This window comes from Pyxicephalus adspersus, chromosome 11 (genome assembly GCF_032062135.1).
Source record: "Pyxicephalus adspersus chromosome 11, UCB_Pads_2.0, whole genome shotgun sequence".
Taxonomy (NCBI): Eukaryota; Metazoa; Chordata; class Amphibia; order Anura; family Pyxicephalidae; genus Pyxicephalus; species Pyxicephalus adspersus.
Genome location: NC_092868.1, coordinates 18,197,278 through 18,211,124, shown reverse-complemented (window position 1 = coordinate 18,211,124; position 13,847 = coordinate 18,197,278). Strand labels below are relative to the sequence as shown.

At 37.5% G+C, this 13,847-nt stretch overlaps 1 protein-coding gene across 1 annotated transcript in view; it reads right to left on the bottom strand.

The window, feature by feature from the left end:
* Positions 1 to 6,246: 6,246 nt before the first annotated feature.
* Positions 6,247 to 13,847, bottom strand: part of PRPF31 (pre-mRNA processing factor 31) — a 14,723-nt gene continuing 7,122 nt past the window's right edge. Inside the window, exons 8-14 of the mRNA XM_072426511.1 lie at positions 11,863 to 12,020; positions 11,701 to 11,790; positions 10,290 to 10,417; positions 10,141 to 10,213; positions 9,251 to 9,379; positions 8,719 to 8,817; positions 6,247 to 6,594 (exon numbers count right to left, since the gene is read on the bottom strand). Coding sequence (XP_072282612.1) covers positions 6,469 to 6,594; positions 8,719 to 8,817; positions 9,251 to 9,379; positions 10,141 to 10,213; positions 10,290 to 10,417; positions 11,701 to 11,790; positions 11,863 to 12,020 — 803 coding nt within the window. The 3' untranslated portion in view covers positions 6,247 to 6,468. The remainder of the gene's footprint in view (positions 6,595 to 8,718; positions 8,818 to 9,250; positions 9,380 to 10,140; positions 10,214 to 10,289; positions 10,418 to 11,700; positions 11,791 to 11,862; positions 12,021 to 13,847) is intronic.

Sequence of the window (13,847 nt, the reverse complement as noted above, 5' to 3'; positions counted from 1 at the left end):
GATGAAGGGGGAGCAACATAAGCTCTGTCTTTTTGCAGATAATTTCCTCCTTAGTTTGAGGAATCCCATGGTAACTTTGCCCAATTTTATGGAGGTACTGGAGGGTTTTCAGGCCTTCTCGGGGCTCCAGTTAAATAGCTAAAAATGTAAGGCCCTGTTAAGACGATTTCCTATTGATCCCAGACCAATATTTACCTCTCTATCATGACCTCTGTTTTCAACGCATTGGGAGCAGTGATTAACAAATACACAGCTTAAGCATATAATTATATCACTTCTTCTCAAATCTTTATTATCACATCGCAGTTTATATAGTCAGACAACCAGGTGGAAGACACTTAGTAGTTAGTCAGTAATAAGAAACCTAATTAACAACTTCGCTGAGCAAGATGTTTCAAGGTAGGAAGCTTCAAGGTAAGGATGGAGCAAATACTGACCTACTGATAAGGAGGAAAAAAATAGTTTCAACACAACTCAATTATCTGCAAAATATATCAAAAACACAAAAACAACTTAAATTCAAAACTCAGCAAAATTATATTGTGTAAAAAATTATAGAAGTGTGTGCTTGACATTTAACAATGGCTATTTGATTGGGGGGGTGAATTTCAGTGATACATGAGTGTGACTCTCGCAATTCATCCTCCGGCCCATTAAGACCTTTAAGAGGGCATTGAGCACAGCAACAGGACCGCTGGTAGCAGGAGCATATTTTACACTTAATCCTGCTGTGGATGTTAGGATAACTTCATAACCAGACAACCTTTGTGCTGTTATGTGTTGAGTGGTTAAATTCTTAAGCAAGTGTAGTAACAGCATGGGATGTGTAAAGTATCGTCTCATGACCCAAAGAAGTGAGACACTTTCTACAGCCATTGCACATGCTGCCAGCACACGCAGACAGGCTGGCATGCCTTGCACAGTAACAGGCAGTGTCTTAGAGACATATGCCACAGGCCTCAATTTACCTCCATGCATCTGAGCAAGCACAGCAGCCACGGTTTTACAATTCTCGCTTGCATACAATACAATTGGTACATTTAAATTCGGCTTTCCCAATGCAGGGGCAGAGGTCAGGGATTCTTTTAACACCACATATGCTTTAGTCATTTCATCAGACCATTGAATGTTATTAGGGGCACTGGGGTGGTACTAGGACTGAGTCCCAATACGAGCAGTCAAGAATCCAGTGTCTGCAGAAATTGATTATGCCAAGAAAGCTGAGCAGCTGTTCCTTTGTCTGTGGGCAAGGCAGACTGGTAATGGCATGTACACGGCTGGGGGCTAATAGCTGGGATCCTGGGGTTAAAATCATTCCCAGGAATGTGACCTGTTGCAGACAGAAATTAATCTTTTCTGCTCCTCTCTGTCTCCCTTTTCCAGAAAACACAACAATGACACCTTGTCCCTCTGACATGCCTCCTGAGAGGGGCTACTGTACATAACAATAAAGTGGAAGCATGCTGCGGCTGCCAGTTGGCAAGATTCTGCAGGAGGGCAATTGAGAAAACTGACGGGGAGTCAACAAAAGCAACACCAGGTATATTGCAAGCGGCACCAGGTATATTGTTGTCCCTTGAAAATAAAAGCCACAAGGGGCTGAGTCTCAGGTGATAATGGTATTGAGAAAAATGCATTGGCCAAATCAATAGCACTGTAAAATTGGGTCTCGGGCGGTACTGCTGTAAGGATGGTAGTAAGATCTGACATGACTGGTGTTAGGGGTGTATTCAGCTCATTGATGGCTCTGAATTCCTGTGTAAAGGAGTATGAGCCATCTGGCTTTTTGAAAGGATTTACTGGAGTATTGTAAGGAGAGCAGGTTTTCTTAAGTATGCCTTCCTGGCAGAAAGATTGAATCATGGCTGCTAAGGAATCGGGTAACGATTTTGGTATATTAGTGTATGTGGATTTGTGAGTGCTTTATATGGGGTGCAGTCCAGGAATTCCATGTCATATGGTCATATTAATTAATCCCTCCCTTTGGGTCAACAACCAGTGACATTCCCAGAGATCCCATCAGGTCTCTTTCTAACACGTTAACTGGACAACTAGGTAATACCTTGAATGAGTGATGTGTAATGTATTCTCCATGTGCTGTACATATGGGAATATGAGGTGTGCATCTTGTAGGGGTGATGAAGTTTATTCCCACAGAGGGCCCACCAGATGTAGATGGACCTGACCAGGATCGGAGGACAGAACAAGTCGCTCATGTGTCTACTAAGAAGTCTGTCAGGAATCGTCCTACTTCTAATGTGTTTATTGGGTTTTCATCAGCCTGGTCAGAGATCTGTAACAAAGTGGTGGTAGAGTCCCTGTACATGGGGCTTGAACAGCTTAGGCAGCTCAAAACATCCTGCAGCATCCTTTGTTAATACCTGGGCAAAAATGTTTGGGGCATCTAAAGTGCTCCAGTTGTCAATAATCATTTTGGCAGTGCGCCCATGTTCAGGAATCATTCCATTATTCAGTGACTGAATAAATACTATACTGAAATCTCCTCCTAATCCTAAACTGGCTTCTTCCTTCCACACTTTCCTGAACCTTCTAGCATAATCACTTATAGTTTCTCCTGGCTTTTGCTTGCATGCTAATGCAGTAGCCATGGATTTCCTATCTCCGTGTAATCTTACAAACTTAGTGTTTAATTCTTCCCATAACTTTTTATAGTGTGCTTCAGTTATAAGGGGATAATTAGTTACATTTGTTTGTGCAGGAATTGGGATGGCCAGGGTTGGTATGTTACTCGATTGGAAAGGCACATACCCAATATACAACTGATATGAAATTTAAAGAAAGATCCCTCAAGTGGGAATAGATCGGGATATTTTAGGTTCTTTGTTCCATTTTTCAGGTGTGATGTAAAGGTGTCAGTGTAATAATTTTCTGCTCTACAGTTAACAATATAGGGGCTGTTGTCAGGTTTCTGTTGTCAGGTTTCTAGCACACTTTTATATGTTTTTTTTTTCCTTACATGTTTCCTATAGGGATATTTAGGTTCCTCTGGGTTATTCCCCTTACCTTGGGAATTTCCCATAGTTGTAGTATAAATTACAGTATAAATATCAGATGGTTGTACACAGTAATTGTTAATTCAGTTAGTTCAGCAGGTAGCTGCAGTGCTCGCAGACGTCCTGTTCCCAGGACCGCTTACCAAAACGCAGCTTAGGTCACGTTACTGCTTGCCCGAGGCATTCACAGCAGTGAGGATTGACCCAACCTCACCTTGGCAACCAGATTAGAACACAAACTTATCTTATATTCAAAATTTTTTTATACTTCTATATAATGCAACAAAATTCTTATACTCTATACAATAAAACAGAGGCCACGAGTGTGCACAAATTCAATAAAAGATTTCCCAAATCTTCCTAACCAAAGACCCAGTACTTCTATGAGGGAGTCTACACTGCCAGAGTGCTAAGGTTCGTAAGATATTTACAGGGAACCAGGGGAGGGCAGAGGTAGAAAAGAAAATTTCTACTTACCCGATCCTGGTCTTTTTAAGGTAGATGTCCCACTTCTGACGCCAAACTGTTAAGACGATTTCCTATTGATCCCAGACCAATATTTCCCTCTCTATCATGACCTCTGTTTTCAACGCGTTGGGAGCAGTGATTAACAAATATGGAGCTTAAGCATATAGTTATATCACTTCTTCTCAAATCTTTATTATCACATCGCAGTTTATATAGTCAGACAACCAGGTGGAAGACACTTAGTAGTTAGTCAGTAACAAGAAACTTAATTAACAACTTCGCTGAGCAAGATGTTTCAAAGTAGGAAGCTTCAAGGTAAGGATGGAGCAAATATTGACCCACTGATAAGGAGGAAATAACTAGTTTCAACACAACTCAATCTGCAAAATATAGCAAAAACACAAAAACAACCTAAATTCAAAACTCAGCAAAATTATATTCCTTACAGGCCCTTAATAATATTTTACCAATAGAAGAGGTGAAACTGCCTAAATATTCTTTTCCTTTTCAATGGGAGTCAAAAAGACTTAGCTATTTGGGTATATATATATATATATCCCCTCATCATACGATCTCTTGTGCACTGTTAACATCCCAGATTTGGTGAAACACTTTATAGGCCTATTAGAAACGTTATCAAATTTCATGGTTGGATCCTAAAGCCTCCATACAGATATCCTGGTTATGCCTAATCAGGTCTTAAAATGTTACAAAGTAAAATGTTAAAATAAATTTGGGGGGGCAAAACGCCCACGAGTTCCTGGATACACTTTATTTCGTTCCAGGGGCATTTGGGCGGCCTATCCGTACCGCATTTGAGTTCATACTATAAAGCTAGCCAGGTTACTCCTTTCTTACAATACCATGTCCAAAATATTATTCCTCAATGGGTTTCCATTGAGAAAGCAGTGGTGGCACCATTATCAGTAGAAGCACTATTTTGGATCCCAGAATTACAAAGGCGCCATATTATCAATCCAATATTGAGACATACATTAAAAGTGTGGGATTCTATTAAACATACTGGGGGCCCTATGTCTGGTCATAAACCAGTAGGTACTATATTTGGGAACCCGTTGTTTCTCCCTGGTTTGGAGGAGCCGAGGCGTTTCCCATGGTGGGTAGGGTAGGATCTATATAGAGGTAATCATTTTATTAATTCGGCTGGGATTCTTCATTTTAGTGAGTTTAGAGAAAAAAGATGAAGCCCCACCAAAGGAACTTTTTAGGTATCTCCAAATTCTGGCATTTTGTACAACCTAGGCTGAGATTAGTAGCTGGAACTTACAATAGGACATGATTTGAGAGATTGCGTGTACAGAACATAAAGATAAAAGGAGCCTTATCGGCTCTGTACAATACTTTAGTATGGCAATGCCATCCTTTATATACAAATGGGAGGCAGATATGGGCATGTTATTGGAAACAGATATGGACTACGGTGGCCCATAGTAACTTTAACGGTTCAGCGGTGAAACTAATGATAAGAAGGTACATGGTGCCATCTAGGCTTGCTAAGTTTCAGCCGACCTGTATGGGTAAATGCTTTAGGATATGTAATACAGCAGGAACTTTCTATCGAATATGGTGGGAGTGTCCTAAAAAAAAAAAAAAAAAGAAAATTTTGGACGAGAGTATATCAAATAGCTTACACCTTAGTGGGTCATGCCTTTCCTAAAAAAAACGGCAGAGGCACTTTTTTGTTTGAAATCATTGTTCTGTACTAATACTCAATTTAAATTGTTACCGTAACTGTTTACTTCTGACAAAATGGTTTTGGCTAAGGCTTGGTGGTCCACAACCCCTAATGTGCAACAAGTCAAGGAAAAAAAAATGTCCTGGTTTCCAGTGAAAGAAGATGAGCAATATCGTCTGGTTTGGTTCCTAAATTTCAAAAAATATGGTGACAATGGATCGAGCACTATATGTCTAAGGGCGGGGACTGGTCAATATTGACCATATAGCTACATCATTGATGTAGGATGTAACATATGTTCCCTTTTAATATGCCGGATTGTTAGCTGGCCTGCCCTTCCTTCCCCCCTTTCTCCTTGTGTTTTAGTGTTGTTGATGTTCTATGTAATATGATAAGATTTTTTGAGAATATATGTCATATTTAACGGATTATCTAAATAGAGCATGCCTATTTTTGCCAAAGTGAAAATAATAAGATGATACGCAGTACCACTAGTATAATATAAAGTGGAAAAAAAAAATGAATTATTATTTCATTCCCAAGTCTAAGGGAATTCTTCTCCTCCCTCAATTTATCACAGAGAGATATTACAGTAATTAAACTAATTTAATCACGATTTGGATGAAGATTCACAGGTAGTTATTTTTTTTCCCACGACAAAACAATTAAATAGAAGTGTTTGTATAAATATGTTGTAAAAGAGGGAAAGGGATTAATTCTTTTCTCTCCCCTTATCACTAAGTTATTACACATTTGTCTGTTTTGGATAAGATAACAAGTAAAGGATTGCAATAGATAATTGTGTCATTGAGGAATATTTGAGGAGGTGGGAGGGGGAAAGTAGGAGGCAATTCAATGATGAATTAGGAGTATACTGTGCAATGAGGTAACAACTCTAATAAAAGATAGAGATTAAGCAATAGTTCAAAGCGAGAAATGTTAAGATAGACATATACAATTAAAGAAATCTGAAGATTGTGTTGTATAGTGGGTATACTGATAGGATATAATCTGTTGGAATATGAATTATGACAAACTTTATATTGGCTTGTTTGATTTATTTGTATGATTAAAATTAAAAACTAATAAAAAAAATTTAACTGAAAACATCCAAAATATTTAGGAAAAAAAAAAAAAAAAAAAGTTTTGTTCCAGTAAACATAAAAGTTGGTTGTTCTTGTGTTTGCCACATGTTCCATTATGTAGGCTTGAAAGCTTATGTTAAAAACAAAGGAGACCATTTTAGTGAAAGTGCAAAAAAAAAAAAAAAAAAAAAAAAAAAAAATGGTGTCACTGGGTCATTGTCCCACTCTTTTCATGCTTCACTTTCAGGAACTCTGCCATGCTGGAGAAATACTTTTGATTGGCTTCTGCCACCTTCTTCTCTGCAGCTTGTGGATTTACAATCTCCAGACCCTACAAAATGAAACAGAAATAAAGAAATATTAAATTTGTCCAAAAAAAGTTACTTGTAATTCACAGTAAGTAGGAGCACCAGTTAATAGTTTAAATTCTAATTTAGATTACAGTTAAAGTTTACACAGTCCAATACAAAACAGTACTTCAAGTTCAACTAGTTTGAATAAATCAGGAAACTGAACAGTATAGTACTTACATGACAAAAATGCCAGCTGTGCCACCGAGTAATATGAATAAAATAATGTATTACCATACAGATTTTTTTTTGTGTGAGCTTGTCCCTCTAAAGCTGAAGTTTGCAGGGAAGGACATCTGTCAGTACTGCTTGCATACAGTTAACAGGATAGATTAGGTAAAAGATAACAATGAAAAAGTGGTCACACCTTAGGGGACCAAGAAGCTGCAAGAGGAATACAGAGGGCTATTCTCTAGGGCACTGCCTTTCACTCCACCTACCTTAAAAGTAACCAAGAGTTTGAAGTAAGCCAAAAACCCTGGATCAAGAAGTAAAAACAAAGGAGTAGTCAAATGTATAGCAATTTCCCTGTAAAAATGCAGCCTCTGAAACAGGGGCCAGGAGAAGAAAGGTTAATACGAGAGATCCAAGAAGCATCTTATCAACACTTTATAGGCTAACTCCATGTCAGTGACATCAAGGCAACATATGTTTTGCCAGTCAGTATTTTTTGGTTTTAAATATGTGGATTGGAACTGGAAAACTTCATAGTGAAGCATTTCATGTTAGATTTGGTAGGCTTATGCCACTTTCCATTTTATGTTTACAGAGTGTAGTTTTCTAGACCCCCGGTTGAGTGTTGAAGTTGATACTATGTTTAAAGCAATCAGAGAAAAAGAGAAGGCATGGGGGACTGATAGAAACTGTTTCAAACCAAGAGAAAAAGATAGCAGAACCAAGTTTACAGGAAAAATTTAGGGAGGTGAAAGGGAAACGTGCAGTTTGCAGAATATTCTTGGATGTGGGGTTATGTTGACTCCCAGGTATTTGATGTGGGAGTTTGTCTATTTAAATAATTTACTTTCAAACATATCTACTGTCAAGGCTATACAGGGACCAATGCACTGGTTACAGATAATCATTTTGTAGTATTGCACAGAAGACCTGGTGTCTTTACAAAAAATGGAGACAATATGGACTGTGCCAGATTCACAAAGAGTAGCCTGGCAAAAAACATAGGTTTAAAAAACAAATTATTCTAATTTATCCTTAAATGATAGCTCATACCCGCACTAAATATATTGATCAAGTCCTGTCCAAATAAGTTTTGACATGATAACCCTGCTCACCCAATAAACCGTCAGGACCCCGAATGCAAAAGACAGCTGTAATCAACCATTTAAAGAAGTATATCCGATTTGGCTACAGACTTACATTATGTTGTTTAACTTGCTAATATTTTACCTACTCCAATTTGGTCACCACCCAAACCAACAAGTTAACAAAAATTTTTTAACACCTTTCCATTTCAATAACATACTTTATTTTAGACCCAGTGAGGTCATTACAGTGTCTCTGTGCTGCAATGCAATGCAGGGAGATCATGGCTGGTGGGAGGGGGATGTACTTCAATTAGAAGTTCTATAAATAAAATGCCTGAGGGAGGTTTGTCAGTGTAAACCCTGTATGTGACTTTGTGCCTCTTTGATGGAGCTGAAACGCCATAAATGAAAGGAATAGGTCAGGAAAAGTTTTTGCCTTATATTCTCCAGCCAGAAAATAAAGAGGGCTCTGACTTGCTGCAGCTCCTAATGTGCACGGAGACGTTTACAGTGTGCATTACAAGATTCTGTACAAAACACATGTAAACATAAAAGAAAGTCACTTTGAATCTTAACCACCATTTATGTGTTGCTTTTTCAATCCAGGCAGCATTTTCTCCTGTTAAGGATTTCCTGTTCTAGGGTGATACTTTGAGGGACTGGTTGGGCTGGCTTTGTAATGGTGTTCAAATTAAGTGTGACACTCCAAAACTATTGAATTCATCAGAGATAAAGGAAAAACATTAAAAATATGTAATACAGTGTGTCAAAAAAAATACCAGTGTTGAAGTGCATCGGATCCATTTCAGGGTCAGCCAAAGAGGTTGAAAGTGCAGAACTTACCTGAAGAGGTGTGAAAGCAACACTGGACGCTGTACCTGAAGACCTATCTCGGATCGTGGACTTTCCTCCATAAACCATACTTTGCTTCTGTAATGTACGCTGTGAGAAAGCAAAAGTATAGTAAAAGCACAAGAATTTACTTCAAAGGGCAAAATCAATGTTTAATTTAAATCCGAATTAAAAAAAAAAAAAAAAAAAAAAAAAGTAATTTAGTTACTATTTTTTTGATTGCAGCCAAAAATGCAGTCAATGCTAGAGCTCTCCAATCAGCTATTTCACACTCCCTATTTAGAGAGCTCTAACTTTGACTAAGCATTCTGGCAAAACTGGTATTTAAAAATTTACTTTGAACAATCTTAAAACTAAAATAATAGTAGTATATAAATACCTAATTATGTCTAATGTGGTATTTAAAAATAAAAAACGTACATGATACTGTAGCCTACCACTGCCATTTCATATCTCAATACACCTATGCAAAAAAAAAAAAAAAAAAAAAAAAAAAAAAAAAAAACACCAAATTTTAGTTCACCTGCAATGTTTTGGAGATCCTGGCCTTTGTAGCTTCATTGACTTGAGCCTGACGTACTCTGCCACTTCCGGATTTTCCAAGGTGCCCCAAACTAAAACCTAAATCTTCTTGATATGCATCTTCTTCGATCTATAAAAAAAAAATGACTGACATTAATACCACTCTAATCTTTTCTGGGGTCTATACAAGGCAGCACAAGGTTACATTAATAATACTCAAACAACGATTTAGGGGGAATGCACAAACACAGTATAACACCAAGTCACCTAAAATTTTAGATAACAAATCTGCCCAATTAGGAAGTGAAAGCGATTGTGAAAGCAACAGGTGCACAGGAAGGGGAAAACCAAATCAACCACTAAAGAGATGAATGGCTTTATCAAAGAGCATTTCTCTTTTTCTTATTCTTGATTTTTCATTAACCTTACAGTTTTCATAGTGCTCTGTCAATACTGGTAATGTTCAATATTATTAGGTGGTCAGATCCTTCAAGTTGGGGCATTTATAAATGTCATTGTAAGGAGGTTTGCTGCATCTCCTCAGTCTTGAAAGCAAGGAGATACCAGAAGTCCTTACATAAGGAGCCTTGGACAGAGCTGTGGAAGGGTAACAACTCAGCAGCAAGACTAATATCTGCATCCTTGTGCAAGAACAGGAGAAGCACTGCCAAAGCCCTACAAGAGGACTTCCAGTAGATTACTTGTGTACACATTTCTCACCTAACTGGCAGAAACAGATTCAATAAGGGTGGTGTTTGGGCCAGACGTCCAGTAGAGGGACCTGTGCCCACAGTCCAGCAAATTTGTTGAACTTTTATTCACTAATATGGCCACATAACTTTATTTACATTTTATTCAACATTCGTAATTGTATAATGAGGAAAATAAAACCTCTCCAAAGCACATTCGGTTAGCCTGTTTGCGGATTTCTGTAAGCCCCAAGCGTTCCTTCATCTTACGGTACCTAAGAAAATGATGGGAATGTGAATGACAAACACTTCTTTAGAGCATTTACATGCATGCACAAAGAACATCCTTACCTGCGGCCACCACGTTTCTTCCTTTGTCCATCGAGTGGGGCTGGAAGGGGTTTTACCTGCTTGACAGGAGGAGGTTCTTGCCACTTGTCAAACTTTCTTTCAATCTCCTCTTTTAAATCATAACCTACCTGAAACAGAAAAAGTACAATATATCTCCAGAGGGTCAAAAGCTTGAACATAATGTCAAATGTAAACATTCATGGTAATAAAAAAAAAAAAAAAAAAAAAAAAAAAAAAAAGTTTAGGATTTTTTAAAAGTATTCTGTTACTACAGGAAAAAAAATGGCATGGCAGTTCTATGAGAGGGCTTTCCCTGCTGTTGTTGTACACCACTTAGCCACTGCGAATAACTCTCCCTGCCAATTAGAGCAGGAGACAGATACACCAGAGCTGGGATTCTTAAATATGCTCACCATTATTCATTCATATAAAGATTTCCCTCTTAGATCTTTCCTATGTCCAGCAGCCACAGCATGTGGTAGGTAACACAGGCATTGAACACTTTCAGAAGTGTCAAATGCTGAAAAGATGAATAGAGGCTGCAGAGTTGTAGAGGAAAAGACAAAGACATGTGCTGTGGGAGAGGCTACTATATAATTCCTCTTTTTTTTTTTTTTTTTTTTTTTTTTATATAAATGAAGAGCCTTTGCCCTGACAGGTTGGCTATACAAGGAGATGTTTAAGAAGTCAAATAGAGAACTCTTTAGATGCTAATGTATAAATCTCTGTATTTGTTTATTTGTTATTATTAGTAAGGACTAAAACATTTAAGCTTAAAGCAAACCTTCGATCATGTAAGTACTCAAAAGCAGTAAAAGCACCTCATAACATGTTCTGCCTCCAAAGTTATAGGCACTGTTGAGAAATGTATTTTCAAAGTTCACAACAGAACAGATCTTACAAGCCATTCAGTCACGTTAAATACACAACTGGCATTTATAATCTAAAAAAAAAAAAATGGAAGGTTTAACCACCATAAAGTCCTTTACTTTTGCTACACCTAATATACGCTGGCCCAGCTGCTATATAACCAGTCCACTATTGAATTACCAATGAACTAAATTCTTTTCCCTTTTGACAAAAGGGCTCCTTCTGTGCATGCCTCAGATGCTCAGGCATGCACAGTAGGAGCACCCAAGAGCCTTCCAGGATGCGTGACGTAGGTATGCCGGGAGGCTCTGCACTCCCATTCATTCATTTTTTTAAAAAAAGGGTGTTGCACTTAAAAAAACAAAACAGAATTTTTTTTATTCCTAACCGATAAGGAATTAAAGAATAAGTAAATAGTTTATTGTGATTAATGTGGGAACAGCTGCACTTAACTCAAACAATAAAATGACACTCAAATTAGCAAATCATTGTTGTGAAACATTCCTTTAACACTTTTATGCTATAAACATTTGGACCTGACCTTTCCCTCCGGACTCTCATGGAAACTGTCTACTCGAGCAGCCAAGGTGCATTTGGCAGCTACCAACCGAGCTGCTTTCCGATGCAAGTCCTAAAAAATAAATAAAATAGTGAAAAAGACAAAATATTTGCTAGGTCATAGGCACACAGTTGTTGTACTCACCGGTGGTAAAGACTGGACAATGTCACTATGATAGATGTAACCAGTATGAGGTAGAACAGAGGTGCTGGAGAATCCTGACAAAGTTCTCCTTTGAGCACCCAGGAGCATGACATTACAAGCTGGCATCTTCGAGAGATTTGTAAGTCCACCAGCAATGCCTAAAAGTAAAAAAAGTCAATGCTTTCTTCTTACTGATTTAGAACGAATATCCCAACCTCTTAGTTTTTAAGACGGCTACATCCCTATTAGATAAAGGAACAAAACATTTGGTGAAGGACACCAGTTTTTGTAGGACTTTATAGGCCAATGACAAAACACAAAAAAAAAAAAAATCCCTTGCGGGATTAGTTTTTCCCACAATTACAAAAATAAAAAACAAGAAAACGAACCAAGGATTATTACGCAATATTCGGCAGAGCATCAAATTTTAAAGAAATATATGTAGTCTGTCCTGGCCAATACTTACCTCTGATCAAAAAAAACACATTGGAATTTATGCAAAACTAACGTTTAGGAAACTCATCTCTAAAGGACAAATTGGTAGATAGCCACTTTCAAGCTAAAAAAAAAAAAAGATATATTAATTGATAGCGACAAGAGGGGCACTTATCAATGTGGCACATGTACACAATGTGAGTGGATTCATAGTAGTTAAGGACAAGTTCCCATTAAAAATATTCCCAAATTGAAAAAGATAGTCAGTTGTTAAACAAAGGGCATTGTTTATCTGGCTTGTGTAATTGTGGGTGTTACTATGTGGGCAAAACCAAGAGGGAATTTAGATATATGCATATATATAATATGCATAGCATATTTATGAGCATGTACCGGTATATGCCATAAAAAAATGAAAATTATAACCCCTCTCAGCCTACACATGGGAACACACCACAATTTTAATACCAAAGAAGTCAGATTTATATAGCCCTGGAGAAAGTGACATGTGACCCAAGAGGTGGGAATTGGGATAAAAACATTTTACAGAAGGAAAGAAAATGGATTTAACTCCTTAAAGGTCACAGAAAATCCAGGCCTAAATGAGATATTAAGCTTTAAATCTTTTTTTTTTTATGGGAAAATTTAAAAATCTTGAGAAATTTGTTCCTCCCACCCCCCGTTTTGTTCTTTATTTCTTTTTTATGCTGTCGTTATCTAGCGATGTGAAAGGGAAATATAATGCGATGTAATTCAGTGAAGAGATACTTGAACGTTAAAATATGTTTGGAACTATTATCAATGGTCTTTATGTATAAACATTATTAAAAACATCTTAATTTGATTACATACATTAATTGTCTATCTAACAACAGCAAACTGTGTATGGAAAAGACGAGTTAATAAATCAGAATATTGTTATTGTAATAAAATGGTAAATTGAATATATGTTATATATGAGTGACATATCTGTGGCTCTTATATATGGCACCTTATCCTCTGGATAAATGCAGATTAGGTAGAGACTTTTGGCTCTAGGTAAAGACAAAAGGATATAGTAGGAGAGCTTTACCTCTATTTATACGTGTGAGGTTTATATCGAGAAGGAATACCCAAAACTGAAAAAATCCCTCTAAAGGGCGTGCATTAGATGAGAGATACACTTTGAAAGTACTGTTTGCAGCGAGTAATAGGCTTTCCCTGCAATTTCTGACAGCACCGCTACACTTGGAGCGAAGGAGGCGGCGCAAGTGTATGCGTGACGGGATAGTCACTTTCGGCGGATTCACTATGAAGGGTGGGAACTCCCAAATGTAGAGTGATACCGACGCTGCCATAGCGGGTGAAACAGGTGGAATGGTTCCCAGGGGAAAACCATTTGCTGAGCAACCAAGTTCAACCTGAGATTTTGTTGGAAACTTTAAAGACAAAATGTACTTATACTAATGAGCCACTTTGGTTTTGTAAACTAGAAATATGGTGTAAACACCTTTTAAATAAGCAATTGGATTATATATATATATATATATATATATATATATATATATATA